Source organism: Tachypleus tridentatus, chromosome 7 (assembly GCF_004210375.1).
Source record: "Tachypleus tridentatus isolate NWPU-2018 chromosome 7, ASM421037v1, whole genome shotgun sequence".
In the NCBI taxonomy this organism is placed as follows: Eukaryota; Metazoa; Arthropoda; class Merostomata; order Xiphosura; family Limulidae; genus Tachypleus; species Tachypleus tridentatus.
The window spans coordinates 63,288,831-63,308,702 of NC_134831.1; the positions used below are offsets into that span (position 1 = coordinate 63,288,831).

The following is a 19,872-nucleotide window of genomic DNA, read 5'->3' on the forward strand; positions in this document are numbered from 1 at the left end:
TGTAGTAAGATAGTTTATAAAGTGTTTGTTAATCCGGTTGCCGTGTGTTTGTTTTGGAAACAGACGCGGCCTACGCTAAGAGTGTAGTAACATTAACGGTATGTGATAACAGTTATTGTTAAGTAAAATATTTATTAATGGAGTCGAATTTTTTCTGGACTTTGCACAGTCATGCAAAACATATGTAACGAGTATAACGTATAAGCTGTTTACGAGTGATGTAATACTGCCTTTATAATATACTTTAACGAGTTCTTCTAAAAGTCATTCCGACAATGCGGAAAATGCGTGCTTATTTTGCTCTAACCGTATTCGGATCCAGTCGGTTAAACGTCGCATCAACACAAAATTGTATTACGATAACAGCAACAATAACAACAACAATTAATTTTGTGCTTATGTACTCAAAATTTATTAGCAAAAGCTTAGCAAACGCATTGAATGTGAGACTACTGACATCTACCCATGCTTCACCATTCTGTTCTCTCTGTACAAATATTTTATGCTCTGAAGAGACATGAACATGATTTTCTTCCCACCAAATGGACATTCTTTACTCTCAAGAGGTTTTCATTGTCTGTTTCTCCTATGGAATTACAATCATCCACTGAGTGGTGATAAAGAACTACTATACATATAGGATCAACTTTCAACGTCGTTACACGAGGTTTGTAAGTAGCCAAGTTACCTTGCACAGATTCAAAGCCTGTTGTTAAGGGTTAATTAAAACTCGGTTTATATTTATAATATAAATATATTACTTTATGGAATGGTATGTAAGTATATTAAAACAACTGCATGTTATGGATATTATTCGATTTTCAAATCATCCAACTGTTAGTTGAATGGACTTTTTAAAGGCATGGTACATTCACCATTAAGGCATTTCTACTACTGGTTTGGTTTGTCTTGGGTTTCGTAAGAGCTGTCTGCGCTAGCTATCCCTAAATTGGCAGTGAAAGACTAGAGGGATGCCATTTAGTCGTCAGCACCCGCCGCCAATTCCTGGACATCTCTTTTACAAACGAACAGTGGGATTGATTGTGACATTATAACGTTCTTATAGCTGAAAGGACGAGCATGTTTTGCAGGATAAGAATTCGAACCCTCGACCGTCATTTGCGAGTTAAACGCCCTAATCATCTGGCCATGCCAGGTTACATTCCTATGAAACTTAACTTTCAATAATGATTTCCTTCTTGGAAAAGCAATCATATTTCATGGCGTCGCGTGTAGTTTACAAATCACAGTTGTTTCTTCAACGTGGTGGGCCATGCATGGCCTTTAGTGAGTACTGGATCGGACTTTCAGTCTTAGGGTCCATGAATCGTGCTTCGTTGCCGCCAAAACGTGCCATGCTCTTTGGAGCTGAAGGTGCGTTATAAGAGTAACTGTTGATCTCAGTGGGTTCGGTTTATGGTATAACTAAAGGGTTGTCAGTGGATGCTTCTGACTCACCCATGTGTAGTTTTGCATGACTTTTTGAGACAAACGTGATATCGTTTTCTTCATGTCCTACCAGCTTTATAACGGTGCAAGATATATTGTTTATAATTGTGTCAACTTTCAGAGAAATTGTTTCTCTGACTTGTACAAAGTGAACAACATTTTAATGAAAACATTAAATCCTAAGCGACATACAAGTTACAAGATAGTAGGGATTACATTTGCATCATCCATACGTAGTGGCACAAGCAAGAATTATCATACAGCAGTGCCATATAAAACTATTCAATAACAATTGATTTGATTTTATCTTTTAACATTCCACTACACAGTGTGTCTGTGTTATTCTGTTGGGATGGTGCAAACGCCATCCCAACTATCTTGTTTCCTGTGGCCTGGCATGGCCAGGTGGGTTAAGGTGTGCGCCTCGTAATCTGAGGGTCGCGGGTTCGCATCCCCGTCGCGCCAAATATGCTCACCCCTTTAGCCGTGGGGGCGTTATTATGTGACGGTCAATCCAATTATTCGTTGGTAAAAGAGTAGCCCAAGAGTTGGCGGTGGATGGTGATGACTAGCTGCCTTCCTTCTAGTCTTACACTGCAAAATTAGGGACGGCTAGCACAGATAGCCCTCGTGTAGCTTTACGCGAATTTCAAAAATAAATAATCTTGTTTCCAATGTTTTCAAACGATTGGTATTTGCCATCCATACATTTACTTCCTTTTTCGAAATGTTTTCTTTACTTGTTTTTTAATGTAGTGTTTCAGTAGACATAAGAAGGCTTTATTTATAACCATATTCAAAATATAGTGGGGTTCTAACTGTAATATTTATTGTTTTGGTTTTTATCATAGACTGTTAATTCCTGTTTCACCCTGTACTTAAGTTTATAAAGAACTCGAAATTTCTGCAGGAAAGCTAATATCAAAGGGTAATGATAACATCATTTACACTAGAACTGTAGTTTGTTTTAAATGGAACATCCGATCTGTAAGTATTGTTAATTAGTAGTAATTGTTTTGGTTTTTGAGTTATCGTGTAATACAAAATTAAGAAGAACAAGAAATTCATATTTTTGCTGTAATATTTACATACATTCTCAGAACATGTGACTCAGTCATTATATAGATATAATTATAAAAGGTATCACTGTAGAGGGTTGTAGTGTTCTGATGGACTGTTGAGGAGATATTCATGGAATTTTTTTTTTAAATAATCCGAGCCATACCTACATATGCAGCACTGCTCTCTGCCTGATATTGATGACGTAACGCGAGTGCACGAGCTATGTCCCCCTAAGGCAAAGCGGTAAGTTTACGGACTTGCCAAAGTTCGGAGTTTGATTTCACGCGGTTGACACAACAAATAGCATAGCGTGGCTTTGTTCAGAAAAACAAAGTACTAGCCCTCTAAACTATTGACCTTTAATTTCTTAGAATTAATGTTATGTCACGAAATTCGATACATGTTATGCGTATTTGTTTTAGAATTTTCTCAAAAAGCTACATGAAGGGCTGTCTTTCCTACTTTTAAACAAATAGATTGAAGAGAAACCAGTTAGTCAACAGCACCCAGCTTAAACTTGATTTACTATTGTTTTACCAAATAATTACTTTTGACCATTCTTATAGTGCACGCATGACCTTGGAGTACGGAGCGCGTTTTTGTGGCAGTGTCTCACGAACCTGAAGTTTTTAGATTAACAATGTGGCTTGATAATTGCTAAATAAGAACCATTCTCTCACTCTTTTTACTGCAGTATTGTTGTTCAATAAGTCTTTTACCTAACTGTTTCAGTAAAGGCAGTATTAATTCAGTAATAGTTCTATCCTTTTTCGCGAGTGGGATTTCTTCAAGTCAAACTGAATGCAAAGCACTAAATGATTTATCATTATCTGCTTTAGTGAGCTTGGTGAATGTTACTGAGCAAACCCACAATCTCATGCACCTTGTGTACACATCTGTCTAAACTGGATTTACTTCTGCAAGTCAGTCGAAAGTGTTCTGCTTCAATATTAAATAAAGCCAAAATTAAGAACAACAAATATTTTTTCTTGCTTTTCAAGTTTGTACATTATGCTGTATTGAAACGTACAGAGTGCACAATTCTTCTCGTGGTTCGTGGCATACACTCGTTTGACCGATGTCACGACATTACAAATTGCAAAGTTAAGCTTCCCTTTAGCGCCTACTGACTGACTAACAGACAACACCCTACTGTAGGAAATGAAGAACAGCACATTTATAATTCAATGAAAAACCAAACTGAAATATCATAGGGGAGGTGTTCAGTAAAAACTTTGAAGATATGACATATGATAACAGATTATATTCTGGTGCCGACTGCAAACTCTGCTCATCTGTACTGCTTAGAAAAGCTAAGCATATAAGTAAAGTATACCTCGTATAGTAGCTATGCAAACAACTTCTTTGGTTCAAATGTACAGTCCTTTGCTCGTCACGGATCCGTTCGAAGTCTCAAAACATTACATGCACGTTAAGTTGTGGATGCGTTATAAGAGTAACAGTCAGTATTTTAGCGTGGATAATTGATGTGAAAGTAATGCTGACTGGCTGCTTTTCCTCTCAGTAGTTGTTTAAAATTAGAAACTGTGCCATGTTGCTTCATCGTAAATACAATATTACAAATACAACGTTCGTTGCGGATGAAAATAGTTATCTTTAGAATAGTGGTACTTTGAGAAAATGTAAGAGCAATCTCTTGGAAGTGTTTATAGTATATTTGAGAAAGTCGCTCCAAAATACATTAATGCCTTGTTTTAAATGGTATTTGTTGGGTAATAGTTTGTCTTTCGTTTACGAAAAGAAACTCGACTACTTTTAATGAGAGTATCTTGGCAAGTAAGCTCGGAAAAAAAATAAAATCACGAAACAAAGGAGACTGAAATGCAATTTTTGTTATCTCAAGAAAACTCGTTCAGTATCTAACTGTAAAACAAGTTTCCTTTTTAATATTTAAATAGTGTCGTACTTTTCACATTTACTTTAGAAAGTGTACAAGCTAAAAATAATGGAAGAATGTTAGCACTCCAGTACGTTTTGGATGATAAAAGAACTGTTGCATACTTTCGGTAAACATTAGCAAATGACATTTACTTCTTTCTCAACTTGCTTCACAAAAGATCCTCTAACGATGCAAGATTTTTTTCTACTCATTCCAAATGATGTTTGGAACAGATATCAGAACGTTGGTCACGTGACTAAGAACTAATGTTAGTTAACGAAACAAATAAGAGAAGCTATCTGTAACGCGTGCAAGGAACACGAGGGGAAAAATTACAGTTATTGAAATTTTACAGGATTTCCAACCGTGCATATCTGTTTTATAATGTTGGCTTAAGAGATTACCTAGTCACATTCAAACCGCCGTGTCCACGTGCGTGTGTTTGCATCACAAAATGATCGAAATTTGACGTTTCGCTCGGACCGAGGTTCATAAACCTGTTTGTCGCTCATTTAGCTCTCTTATCACAGAAACTTTGCTCTTCTAAAATCAATAGTTTGAAGATACACTAACTACCGTTCTCAGAACCCAACCGGCCTTGAGGATAAACGTGGAACATTTTTATTTGTATCAGAACATTCCAAAGTGAAACCTGAAACTTAACCTTTTATCTTTTCACTCTCGTTTTCAGTATATTTATAAAGTATATTTTGCGTTGTTGTTTTTTGCCACATTTCCTGTAAATAATTTTCAGCACGCACTTAACAGTTCTAACGGATCTCCGATAATGCGAACTATTATTATAACATGCTCACCACTTTTCATTTGTTATTGGTTGCTCTCGATGCAACTTATAAAAGGAAGAATGCATCAAAACATTCCAACAACAGTAAGAAGGTCCATAATATGAAAAGTGTTTAATAATGTTTCACCCACACCGATGATAAATGCAGTGACAGGAAGATATCGTAATGTTTCGTAGAAATGAAACCGTACAACCCAAACGCTTTCGAAAGATCCACCTTTCAAAAGCGCTCGGTTTATAGGATTTTTATTTATTTCTGTCAAAACTTCTTGAGTCAACGTGTTTTTTCAACTTCATAATGTTTCATTTTCATTAACGAGAACTGAAATAAAAATATTTCATAACGTTTTTACTTCATTGACGAGGATTATAATAAGAAAATATCATTATATTTCCGCTACGCTGAATAGGACAATAATAAGAATATGTCATAACGTTTCTACTACATTGACAAGGACTGTAATAAAGACATATGGGTAGCGTGTCGTGCGGCCTAAAAAGCCTGCAAGACACACTTTGTGCTATTAACATGAGTGATAGTTCATCGATTTTTCACATTCTGTAGTTCAGACTGTTGTAATCCAAACTCCCACGTATTGTCAGTGGATGTACTGTACTGGATCGCTACTTCATATACCAGATCTCCGTGCAGTCCATTAAGAAATACACTAGACATAAACTCTCCAATATTGAATGAATTTTTCTTGTTTTTTTCTTTGCACCGAAAATATGGAAAATTTATTTCATAGAAAAGCATACTTTTATAGATTTTGTTTTGCCTTTGGTACACTAATAAAGCTTTACAACACACAATTAGATGTCAAATTTAGTTTTACAATAAGCCACGTGTGCGAAGTCATTCAACAAAACCCCCTTAAATTTGACCAAAGTTTCAGCGTACGCCTAAGCAGAAAGTCACGTGAGCTATCGGTCTGAAATTTTGACGACAGCTTTACCTGAGAGTAAAAGTGGACTGTTTTGATTTAGTTTGTCATTTGAATTAAAGACAGCTGACTTGCAGCAGCAAAACTGTACGGTAAAAGAACGTGCAGATACGTTGAATTGATTAGGCCAAGCAAACTAGATTATCAGCTTTTAACTTAAGTTTTCAAAAGAATCATATGAGTAGACGATAATTATTTATAATTTAATGCCAACGTTTAGGCACAAATTTACTAAATTTTATGAAATTCTTCTCATTTAAGAGCGTTTAATAATGTTAGTTTGAACAGTTAGTGTAATGATGCTTGGTACAGTTTTACAGAGTGTTTGCGGTTGATGACAAGAAACTTAATCTAAATTCCATGGCGTTACTATAAAGAAATTTATTAATATGTTTTAAAGAGGGTGTGTTTTTCTTATAGCAAAGCCACAGTGGGCTATCTGCTGTTGTCCACCGAGGGCAATCGAACCCCTGATTTTAACGTTGTAAATCAGTAGACTTACCGCTGTACCAGCGGAGGACATTTTAAGAGAGAAAACACCACCACCGTATATATTTTAAAGAATGTGTTTGGTTCTGTAGTGTTACAAATACTAAAGTTGCGATTGTAAAGTAAATGTAGGTTAGTATCGGGTATCATTTTTTTACTTGCTGTAGTTTGTTGGTGTGTATTGAGAAAATATTACAGTCAGGCTAGTAGCTACAGTTACAACATTCACAGGAATATGAATGAATATTTGCTGTATAATTCTCATTAATGCTTTAAGTGTAGTTACCGATTTGACCGCTAGTTTTGATTTCATTCCTTTATATCGCACACTCAGTTTTGTGTGTGTGTGTGTGTGTGTGTTTTGCTTTTTTGGCCTCACCTTTTGTCACACTTGAGGTGTTTTTGATTAGTTGTGAGTATACCATAACGTTCCCACAAACCTTTGAGACACGTGTGAGAACAGTGTACCACTACAGTTCAATTACACTAATTTGTCTACCATAAGAAAGCCTCGTTACAACCCGGTCTCACTACAATAAGAAAAGTGGATTCTGAGGTATAACGTTGTGAACGTGAATAACAATAAGATATTAAATCGTTTTAATTTAACCACATTAACTGGACTACAGTGAGGTATTGAACCGTTTTAATACAACTACACCAACTAGACTAGAATAAGATAATGAATCATTTTAATTCAACCACACTAACTGGACTACAGTAAGATAGTGGATCGTTACAGCTGAACTACAATGATATAAATTAGAGTAAAGAAGATTGTGTCATAACTTTTCAACTACATTTTCTCAGTTTATTTAGTCTAAAGTGTACATTAATCATGAAGTTAAAGTGTTAATAAAAATAGAAATCCTGAAAACAGTAAAATGTTTGTATTAGGTACAAATCCCAGTTTTGTCCATGATATACATTTTAGATTAAGAAAAAGTGGTAATTCGAAGGTTTTAAACAGAAAAATTAATGTTTAATTACCTTATACTTGAGAAGTTAAACAGAAAGTTACACTATGGGCTGTCAATGCTCTGCCCATCACACGTATCGAAACTCGGTTTCTAGCGTTGTAAGTCCTTAGACATACCGCTGTGTCACTGGAGGGGACAGCTTGGGCACTCTAGATTTATTAAGTACAGTCACATGTTGGTAATATAAAGGAACTTTCATGTAAAGCCTAGCTCAGATTATTAGATTTGGTAAACTTTTTAATAAATTTCGTGTTATTTCAATTTCCGTGAAAAATAAATAAAAGGTGTAATTCCACAAATTATAAGGTTTTCTGTTATTTTACGGTTTCGATTTTGTTAAATTACAAACACATTCTTGTGGTAATGGTGTAAACTTTATTTTTTAAACTGTACCACATAGCCCGCGAAGAATTAACGAACAAGAGTTTGATAGATGGCATTTTCTTAACAAATAGTAAGTCTGTTCAAGGCCTTTATTTTTACGTGGTTTATGTATCGTAGCCAACCAATGTGTAATTGACGTATTAATCATCCCAGCTGTGTTTGTTTAACGACTGGCTATGGATATTTAATAAAGTAACTTTAACGGGCTCTTATATATAGCCGTGAATACGTCTTGACCTTTTCTGGTCGTATGCGTAGACAGAGTGAGTTTATTCATTTGTTTAGTAATGTTTTCGTCATGCACGATGAATATTTGTTTTGCACATTTGGCCATTCCGCAAAATAAACCAGGAGAGGGGGGTATTCAGTAAATATTGCAAAGAGACCGTAATATCGATCGACGACGGCAAAGTACGCCCCACAACAGTGTAAACCGTATCTTTAGTTCGACTAACTTCGCCACCTTAAATTATCTTTATATACAACTTCATTTACAGTTCTTTGATATCCAGTAGAGAATAGATGATCGCTTTCTCTTTTCTGTGTTGATGTATTTGTGTATTGATATTTGTATGAAATGAATAAAGTGCCTTAACATTGTCGTCTTCTCCATAAAAATATAAGGAATAATTTCAGAATTGTGTGTATGTATGTTATCTCTTTCTTATTCTATTGCCGTGAGCTTTTAATGACAACTTAAACTACTTGCTTTTATTGTATGATCATGACTAGCTATAGCAAGTATGAGTTATTAAAGAGGAATGAATGCAACGTTGCTTATTAACTCAAGTTTTAATAGATTGAAGGCAGTCATGTTTGAGTCATGTAACAAAAAATGTCGAAGAAATTTTTCATTTCGTATTGGGGGGGAAAAAGTAAAATAAAAAAAAAATCTGCACTTTTGGTTGTTTAAAACCCTCCAGAAAAGTTTTGGCTCACTAATTTTGAGAATGTTTATTTACTTATAGTATAAAATCAGAAAGCATTTCGTGTTTCAACTCTTGTAGACTCCTTAGTTTCAAGTTTCAGCTGAATGGAATACACGTTGCAACTAGTTAGAATAGAAATGTATATATAGAAGAAACATACATGCATACATACGATTTGATTTGCAATGATTAAACAGTTCTAATCATAGTATGTTTCATTTTCCATCATATATTATTTCTTGACATATCACATGGTGTATGTGTTGTTTTTTGGGGGAGGGATGTTAGATGTATGATTTTCATTGTAAATGTTGTCATTTTTCATTTTAATTCTGATTTAAGTACTTGGAAAAGTCTTTGCTCACAAGATTGTTTTCTTTCAAGTCAGTAAAATGTAACAGATATGGTTAATTCCTTCATTGGTTATTCATGGATGATGTCCAAAGTATTCAAATTACAAATTCTGCCATCATTAATTTTATACATTTCATAGGAAGTGATGTTGCTTGTACTTACATTCCTATAGACATTATAACTAAACCAGTGTACAGTCCATCCCTAGGTGATGAACATTTGTTAAAGTGCAGTTGAAAATATCATAACTGTTTATCATTTCATATGAAATACTTTAACTTAAAGCAAGTATTATTAAATTCTTGAGCACTGTCAAATGACTTTTTGTTTTTCTTACTATGTGAAGCTGGACCGATTCAAAGAACCTCCAGCTTTTGGTCCTATGTGTGACCTTCTGTGGTCAGATCCTCTTGAAGACTTTGGAAACGAAAAAAATGCAGAACACTTCAGTCATAACAGTGTTAGGGGTTGCTCATATTTCTATAGGTGAGTACATAGATACATATATCCTATGGTAGTTTGTGCCTATATTATTAAACAAGTAACATTTTTTTCTAAGCTTCCAGTTTTTATGAGGACAGTTTGTGGAAGTATTAATGGACAAAACACCACCATTAAAACATAATGATAACTCAGTCATGTTTAAAAATTCCCACATAAAATGCATCAAAGACTCTTATCAAATCATTTTGAAATAACTTTTTTTTTTGAAATAGTATAGTGATAGATATGATTATGGTTCTTCTGAAAGTGTGCATCTGTCATCATGATGAGAAAATAATAATTGTTCAATATAAAGTTTGTTGACTAATAAAAAAAAACAAATCTTGTGTATCATGTTTATACAATAAATATTTTTAATGCCTAAGACACTTACATAAACTATTTTTACTGTCTTAGAAAATACTTAACCAACATTTTTTTACTTCATTCTAGTCCAGATCAGTTGATATATCTTAACTGTTCCCACCTGAAAGAATATTACGAAAGAGCATTACCTTAAATTTTTTGAAAGATATTTTGTATTAATTTTTTCATTTGACAGATTGTGATTGGCAATTCAATAATGAAACCAGTTAACTCAATTTTTTCCAAGAAAATAATAAATAAAATCATATTCATTTATGTTTCAGAATTTTATGTGGAGCATTTAATGATCTTTGTAGTTTCTATATCTGTGAGTTGTGCAATAAAGGAAGAGCATGCACTTTTAATTTTTAGAGAAGTATGACATCAGATGAATCAGTCTAGTGTGACATTTAGTGTTTTGTAGTTTTCTTCTGCAACTAATTATATATTTGAAGTTTTTGTTTAATTACTTTTCTTGCATTTTATGAAAGACTTTAGTAATGGGATGGACAGAACCCTAGTAGTTAGTAAACTTAAGGGCCTGTGGTGCATTATAAGAATGATTGACATATCATACTACTTGGTGAGTCAAAAGTAGCAGTTGGTGTTTATGCTGTTGATTACTTGTCTTGATCACATTTAGTTGATTAGCTCAAAATTTGGGCAGCTATGTTGAGATAGTACCATATGTATGTTTTTATAAATTCTGTTACAAACAAACCTAAGCAGTGCAACAATGAGAGATATGTAATTGTATATCATTTTTCAAAGGTTAAAAAGAGACTTCCTTGTTGACTTTATGGTGCTAAGTATTGTACTGAACATCTATCACTTTTACAGTTGTAAAACTAAATTTGTAATAATTTTTGCACTTCCTCTCCAAATGTAGATGTCATTAAATTTGCAAAGTGCTTCAGTAAAAATACTGCATTTAAACTGATTAGAAACTCTGGGAGAAGTAAAAACACATCAGTTAATTCCTATGTTCTTCATAATTTCATATAAGAAAGTAAAATGTGGTAAACATTCTTAAAAACACATAATTTTTAAAGATATAAACAGTGACTCTCCTATGATCAGTAATGGAACACAATACATACACACATGCATGTATGCTTGCATAAGTATCATTTGAAATTAACAAAGTTAATTGAATATTATCACAGCTTAATGGTTAACTTGCATTCTGCAAAAGGCTTACATTTCCAACTACTGGCTTCATAAATCATGATTCAAATACATTATTTTTTATTTGCAATAAAAGTGATTTATCATCATGTTTAAGATATCATCATTTAATGTGAATACTTTAGAGTTACCCTTTTTTGTGTGTTAACTTTCTGTGATGGAAATGTCAGGATTGTTGACTGATTCTGCGCAAAACATGAACTGCAGCTCGGAATTACAAGCTTCACCACCATTTGAGAATAAACCAATAGCTGTATAGTTGAAGTTATGAATGTATTATTGTGATAAGGAAAGAAAAAAATGAATAATTAACAAGAGGTTTTTTTGTAGAGGCAGTCATCTCATGTCAATTAATTGTGTACTAGCTTCATAGTGGTCTCGTGATGATGAGAAACACTTGAAGTAAAAATGTATCTCAAGATGGCTGGTATGGGTATTAAAACTTTTATTAAAATAAAGCAGACAGCAATGTTTCCACCTTCTTAGGTCGAAATGTTGTTCACTACTTTGTTACAACATTATGACCTCTTTACAGTACTTCATTTGTAGCCACACAAACAGATATGATGGCAGCAGCATAGTAAGTTAGAGTTTAGGCAGCTCTTCTCAGTAAGATGAATGAAACAATTGTTACTAATGTTAACCTTTTTTTAACGTTGTTTTTTTTATATAAAGTATTTATGGTTCATTCACTATTGATTTTGATCCCACAATATAATTATAAATTTTGTGTCATAATTTTCATCAGATAAGATGAGTGGAAGAAGGAAAATGTTGGTGTTGTAACCTTATATTTGTACATACTACATAGAATTTGGAGTCAAAATAATTTTCTGAGATATAAGCACTTATATGTACACTTTGCCATGTATTTTAGTAGTGAAAGAGAAATGTAATGTTTCTTTGTAATATAAGTGTACATTACACTATGTAACAAATTATAATCCTGGATAACGTGTTATTTCTTAATTGCTTATGTTGTAAAAGTACAGAAAATGGCCATTATTCCCTTTTGTGACCTGGGAGCATATAATGAAAACATGATGGGAGACTGCATTTAGGGCCTGATACGTGAAAGTGATTTACATTACAGTCACAAATTTTGAAAAACTACTCACATGAAACATTTTTGTGTAACTTTAGTATAAATACATGTAAATCTTGATTCAAATGTTGTTTTATTCAGACCTAATGTGCATATTTGCCCATTTTTACATAGAAAATTGGTTAATTTCTAAATTTCATTATCCAGGTCACAGAAACAAAGTTTGAAGAGAAAAATAGGTCTTTTTCCATTTACTTTAGGCATAAGCAATTGGGAAATAACACTTTCTGCCCAGGAACAAGAAAAAGTAAAAATTTTGTTGCATAGTGTTATCAGCAATAGTAAAGTACTGTACTTTATATAGACAAGTGGTTTGTTTTTTTTGTAGGAGATAGTGAGGTGTGTAGAAGAAAAATATCAGTGCTTATTATTAAAATGTTTTAAAGAACTGCATAGATTAGTTTTTATATATCAACTAAGAGAAAACAGTTTCTGTCTGTTTACACCTTTCTCACTGCTGCTATAAGAGTTAGTTGTTAAAGTTTCAGTGAAATCATTTGTCATTTGATATTTTTTTTAAGCATCATCACATGCTATATAGATGTGATACACTTGAAACTGTTTGTACTTGATGAAACCAGATAATTATAGAATTGAGGACAAACAAGACGATTGTACATTTCACAAATACATTATGGTTTTGCCAATAAAGGCATTGTCAAGTACAGATTCAGTCATGTCTGCTAAAAATGTGTTAAAGTTTTGTAAGGATCACAGACTGATAAATAGCTGAGTAATTTCTGTTCGGTTGTTGCAGGTTTTACTGATACACACACTATATATGTTTTCTAAACGTTTTTAACATTGTCTAGTTGTACAACTACAATTTGCATTAAATAACTGCTTAAAAACCACAAATAAATGTGAATAAATACACTTTTTATTAAGCTGTTCTCATCACTTTAGTACTTGTAAAAACCCATTTGGTAACATTGCACAACTTTGACCAAAGTTGTTAGGGTGTAGTTCTAAGCTGGTCTTGGTGTGATATTTGGTAGTTCTAAGCTGGTCTTGGTGTGATATTTGGTAGTTCTAAGCTGGTCTTGGTGTGATATTTGGTATCAAAACTGAACTGTATTTTGCTTTATGTTTTTTCATTATAATCATAGAGTAAATTACGGCTGAGTGAATTCTTTTTGGGTAACACATAGCTCAAAAGCTTACTAATGTATAGGCAGTGCACCCATCCTTTATTTTTCAGGAAATCGTGGACTCCCATTTTTTAAAGCTCTTGTACATTCTACAAAATATATATATTTGAAATTTAGAATATAGAATGTGTTTATATGTGAACTTTGTGTGCATACATATGTTTCACATGGATTAACAAGTAACTGTTTGAAAATATTGTCTGCTTCATTTAAAGATAATGCTACCTACAAATTCACTAAGTTTAAAAAGTGGCTTGATTAATTTTGTTAGTATACCACTGGAGTACTCAAGAATCAAATAAAAAGGGCAAATTCAGTATAACTGTTATTGTTATGTTTCAGCTATGCAGCATGTTGTGAATTTCTTCAACACAATAACTTACTTTCAATAATTAGAGCACATGAAGCTCAAGATGCAGGGTGAGTACAGTTTATGAATAACTAGTTTTATTGGTTTTAACAGCTAATGAATAACTATAGTTTTATTGTATTACAACAAAAAAGAGTATTTGTTTAGTTTTCCTTGTGATTTTATTAAGGTTCTTCTGTTTTGTAGAAACAAGATTGGTTTCGTTTGTCAAGTAGCTACAAATGTACTGTATAGATTGTGTGTACATAGTAAGGAAGACTGTTATAGACATTTACTGTATATAATCTGTATTTGTAATCAGTAAGATTGTTATGGACACTTACTGTATATAACTTGTATTTGTAACAAGTAAGATTGTTATAGACACCTTACTGTCTGGATTATGTTTTCATAGTGGGGAAGCTTGAAACATGCACTCACCGTACAGATTGTGTATTTGAAGTGAGAAAACATACTAAACCAAGGAAATCTCTGTCCATTTTAACTGTTACTTTTTCATCACAAGAAATAAGATGAGATTATGTAAGAGATACAGTTACTGGAGCTTGTTACATTAAACCAGTGTTATTCAGATAGTTTGCCCTCATAAGACTTTTATGAAAGTATGGTTGTTCAAATTCACATCAAATGTTTCGAAACATTACTTATATGAAACTGGGAACTTACAGGAATTTGAAGGAGTATAACCTATCTTTATGATGATACAAAAATCCAAATTCATATTCACTGCTGTAGAACAGGACATCTATGCACATATGGTAACAAAAAAGTTAGAAAACTAGTACACTGTATCTTAAGTTTTCCCACTGTTAGTGAAAACATTTGAAATAACAGTTTTGTTTGTGCATGAATTTTTGTATATGGTAAGGTACTTTGAAAAATGTACAAACACATCTTACAGAAATAAATAAAACAAATTTGTGTGTTGTCACCAAACTCACTTTTGTTGTGGTTTGTAATATTATAACACCCACCCACCTCATTTTCTTGTGTTAGAATCTTCAAGATATTCCTCACTGATGTTTAGCCTCTTCTCTATCTCTCTTTTATCATGACTTGGAATCTTAAGATTTTTTCCCCATCTGTGATTTTTTATTGTAGAAAATATTCATCCTTTTTCTCTTCAGTTTTTCTGCCTCTGATATTTTAGAATGTCCATTGTCTCACTCATATTCTCTATAGTTTTATCTCTTTATCTATCCTATTGTTTTCCATTATTCAAATTTATAGCTTCTTTTCTGTGTGTAGACTATTTAAGCATTAGTTGCTAATTACTTTGTGTGTTTGCAGTTGAAAATATTCACTCTGTTTCTTTAAATTTAGTTTTGCTTTTTTAATATTTGTATATGTAGAAATAGAGTTTAAGTCTTGTATACTTAAACTGATTTTTAAATGCTTTTTTTACAATTTACAGATTTTACAGTAAGAAAGATTAGTTTCTAGAAAGGGTATGTAAATAATCTGTAAAACTGATTGATATTTATATGAATAACTAACTACAGTCAGTTCTAAAATTTAAATACATCGTTAAACTTTGAATACTAATTTAAATATTAAAATGTTCTTTACTGTAAAACCTTGTGTACTATAATGAATGCATTACTAATCAAAACATCACACCTGTTGTAAAAACTAATTTCATGTACTGTAAAACCTGTGAGTTGTAATAAAATTTACTTTATTAGTAAGTAAACTCGAAGGAAAACTATTGTTTTTGAAATTTCAACCTGAGTTGTTTTTTTTTCAGAGACTAAAGCAGTGACTTTATATAAGTTAGTTAATGGTGCTTCATAAAAACTTGTTTTCAATTTCTTTCTTATATAAGAGTAAATGAGACTTGAGTTTTCTGCACTACAATAACTCATTAATTATAATAACTAAAAGTACTGATCTGATCATTCAGTGTTGAGTAGAAAAAATGTGTGAAGTTTATTTCTCTACAACAGTTGAGTACTCATGTAATCATTAAAAACAGTTGCATGTTTTTGTGATGACTAAGAAAGTCATGTCAGTAAGTTTACTTCTCAGTTCTTTAAAGACAACTTATTTTCACATGTGCAGGTGGAATCAAACAATGAGTGTTTATTTTCATTAAAGGTAATATTATGAAGATTAAAACATTTTTTGACCTGGACCTCTATTTGTTCAGTTATCGTATGTACAGGAAAAGTCAGACAACGGGTTTCCCTTCTCTCATCACCATTTTCTCAGCACCAAATTATTTGGATGTGTACAATAACAAAGGTCTGTTCTTTGAAACTTTTTTAACATTATTTATGAAGTTTTCAATTCTAGAACCTCATACTTATTTTAATATAATTAATAAGACAACAGTTATTTATGGGTAAAAACTCAACTCAACTTTGACTTTTTTATATGAATATTTTATTTATAGAGTAGTTTCATTTCTGTAGGATATAAGTTCAAACTATCAACGTGTCTCCTAACTAAAGTCTTTAAGATCTGATCAACTGTGTCATTTTACTTTCTGAGATTGTGTTTCTTTGTGAAAACTTGTATAATGGAGACTCTAAGAATATGATTGGAAGCCTAGCCAGGATATTTCTGAACAAAATATTTAAAACTTTCATAAAAGTATTCACAATTTGTAAATGCCAAATTTCATTGACCTTTAAATCTCAACCAAACATTATGGAATGATATTTTAAAACAACAGGCATGTGAATGTGTTTAATAACCTTCACACCACCATCATTATTGCTGTTATTGAGCATTTATTATGTTTGAAATAAATCAACTTTAACTATGTTTGTAAGTGGTGCCACGCCATTATGCAGAATAAAATATTAAGTTTTCTATAATGCAAAATATCCAAAATAAATAGAGATTGTCATAATTCAAAGTTCTATTAAATCAATCAAGTTCTGAAGGTTCATCTGCTTTCACTTGAGCAAAGTGTTTGACTTTATCCAGAATCATTTCCAGAGATGTATCTTTCTTGGTTGCAAGATTATAAAGGTTCTTCTGAGATACTAGAAATCAGAGATATGTTTTTAGGCAGCACAGTATGCTTGAAAGCACACTTAGTGCTGGAAATTTCAGTTGGCAGAGTTAAAAAGATTCTGAGCAAAATGACCATTTGTGGATAAGATTTTACAAAATTGTATGAAACAAGAAATGTGATATATTTAGCAGGGTAGGAAAGAAAGTTTCCTGTATGTTCTTCAAGTTGGCTATCAGCCATAGATTATAAATTCTCAGGCAGAAGAAATCCAAATTTTTCACAAACTTGCATTATTCCTTCTATGTACAAGCAGACATTTCTGCACTGATGTTATCTCAAACTCAGAAATAAACGTCAACTTCATATTTGGGGAGAAGAAATTAGTGGGTGTTTCATCATAGCTTTTTCTCCTGGCCTTTGTTTCATACGACGAATATGCTGCTCTTTGAAACAGGCTTCAATTTCACTGAAATCATATGTAATCTATAATTCTTTAGTTTCTTTAACATTCTTCAGATCTGAGGTCTTTAAGTTTATTCGTTGTTTGAAAAAAAGTAGTCGCAAATTAAGTGCAAGTCATCTGATTTTGACTGCAGTAAACTTAGGGAACTTATGATCTGAAGTATCTTATTCCAGAATACAAGGTTGAAAACAAATGTCATGTTCATTTTTTCATTTAGTTCAGATGCCTCATTTATTTCATTGAGATCATGTTTAATTTCAATCAGAAGCATAATGCATTTAACAATAGTGTGAAAATTTCTGTTCAAAGCATATACAACCTTGCTTCTTGAAGGCATCTGTTATCTAGTTGTACAGAAACTCTGTAGGTGATAGATATGGGAGCTACCTGATGTTTCAACTAGCTGATAATCATCCTCATATGTGGGTGTGGGATCAACATCATATATATCTGCACACATAGCCTTTGTGATGTTATTGCTTTCTTTGGACAAGATTAGATCCCATCTCTTATCAGAGGCATTAAAGACCTTCTAAATGTCTTGTGCCAAAGCAAATAATTTAGTAATTTTTACAGGCAGAGATGAATTTTCTGTCACAAACTCTTCAACATTCATTAAAACTAAGTTTAGCTGATGTGATGGATAAAGAAGGAAACAACATCCCTCTTCAGCCAGTTCATCTTTGAATGGTTTTTGTACACCTCTTGTTCCTCTCATGGTAGAGGCACCATTGTACATCTCTCTCTCAAGCAAAGGTTTATCTGATTTAAATCTTCAAACAACACATTTGGTGACATCACAAATTCCCCATTCAGTTGCATCCTTGCAATGATAAAATCCTGTAAAACTTTCATTTATCATAGTGATCTTAATGTTGTAGTCAGTTTTTACAAATTTCAGTAAAATTGTGAGTTGATCTTTGTTTTATATGTTTGTGGTAGTACCTGCAATCACTGTGAAAAAGTTGTATTATTTGCAATTTGAAACAATTTTATCCTGGACACCATTACCAAGAATATATTATTTGCTCATTATTGATGGTCTTGCTTATGTATATGATGCAAGACTGATTTTCCAAATTAGTTGCAAGAACTTGATCTACAGTTGAAATGAATCTGAGAATCAGCAGATATACTCATGGATTTGAACAATCAGTATCTTCTCTATGACCCTGCAGTGGTAAAACAAGTGCACTGAAAGATTGAAGCAACTCAAACTGAACAGCTAGAATATGTTTTAACTTTTCTGTTTCCTTGTCGGGTTGTTTCTTTAATTTAAAATCAGTTTATTGTTCAGCTGCATACATCATTGATCTACAGTGAGAAGCACTGCCTCTGTGAAAATGAAAACTTTTAAAAATAATTTTCCAGTCTCATGTATCATTTACTTATGATGATTGTTGTGCTGCAATATCCTCAGAAAGCCAACAAACATGGCAGTAGGTGTAGATTTTTTAATAATAATGTGTCACTACATTATTATTACAGTTCTGTATTTAGTGCAGGTGCTGAAATTGATTAAGTATGTTAAAAAAGTAACAGATCAGTTGATGTAGATGTTGGTGAACTAATACAGCAGTTAAAGGTATATCAAGATTGGTTGTGGTAACCGTGTCTTTATGTTGAGACTGTAAAAAGGTAGATAATTTTCTCAATGATTTAGCCTGCTCTTCAAGTAAAACTTTTACTGTGGTTGCCCTTTTTGACTACTTGTTTTATCATTTGAAACAAATGAAAATATATCTGTAAACATATTTTTAAAAAACTATAGTGTTAAATTTTCTACTTGATTTAAGTCTTTTCACACAGGTTTGGTCAATTTGACTGACCACATAACCTCTTGCATTCATTTAAAGTCTCTATACATTTAATACTTTTAATTTCTAATATAGTAGATATACCTTCATGAAATGTGGCAGTCTTTCAATTAACATGATTTCTCCTACCTCTCGAAATTTTTCTGACTTTCTAACTATGCTACAAATTCTAAGCAAACCATTAAGGTTCTCATACCATGAAGGTACATTTTATAATTGAAGTTGACATGTATGTGTTCACAGCACAGTGTAATACAACATGTCATTTGACAAATATTGGTTTTCTATTACTTGTAGATGATATATAATTAAACTTAAGAAACTACTATAAATAAATCCTGAAAGAGAGTAAGTGACAGGAAGGGTCTGATTTTTGGGTTTGGTTCATCTGAGCAACTTACATTGCATTTTAAGATTTCTGTGGTGTGTAAAATAGAGAGGATAATATACCTAGAGATAAGTAATAACATTTTAGTAGAAAGAATGGTATTTATTAAATATTAAACTGATAGGAAATAGTTTATGCATAGACAAATAAAAAACATAAAGGAAAACAAATGATGAGATATTAATTATGTGTATAAGTCAAAACAAACTATATAGGGATTATATGTTTCAGATTAAATAATACATACAAAGATATAAATATATATATATGGTAATAATAT

At 32.5% G+C, this 19,872-nt stretch overlaps 1 protein-coding gene across 8 annotated transcripts in view; it reads left to right on the top strand.

Annotated features, from left to right (window-relative positions):
* LOC143255821 (serine/threonine-protein phosphatase 2B catalytic subunit 2-like) overlaps positions 1 to 19,872 on the top strand; it is a 146,588-nt gene that overhangs the window by 113,599 nt on the left and 13,117 nt on the right. For all 8 annotated transcript variants that reach the window (XM_076512113.1, XM_076512115.1, XM_076512114.1 and 5 more), the window contains 3 exons: positions 9,643 to 9,782; positions 13,932 to 14,009; positions 16,109 to 16,203. In XM_076512113.1, the coding sequence (XP_076368228.1) occupies positions 9,643 to 9,782; positions 13,932 to 14,009; positions 16,109 to 16,203 (313 nt within the window). The remainder of the gene's footprint in view (positions 1 to 9,642; positions 9,783 to 13,931; positions 14,010 to 16,108; positions 16,204 to 19,872) is intronic.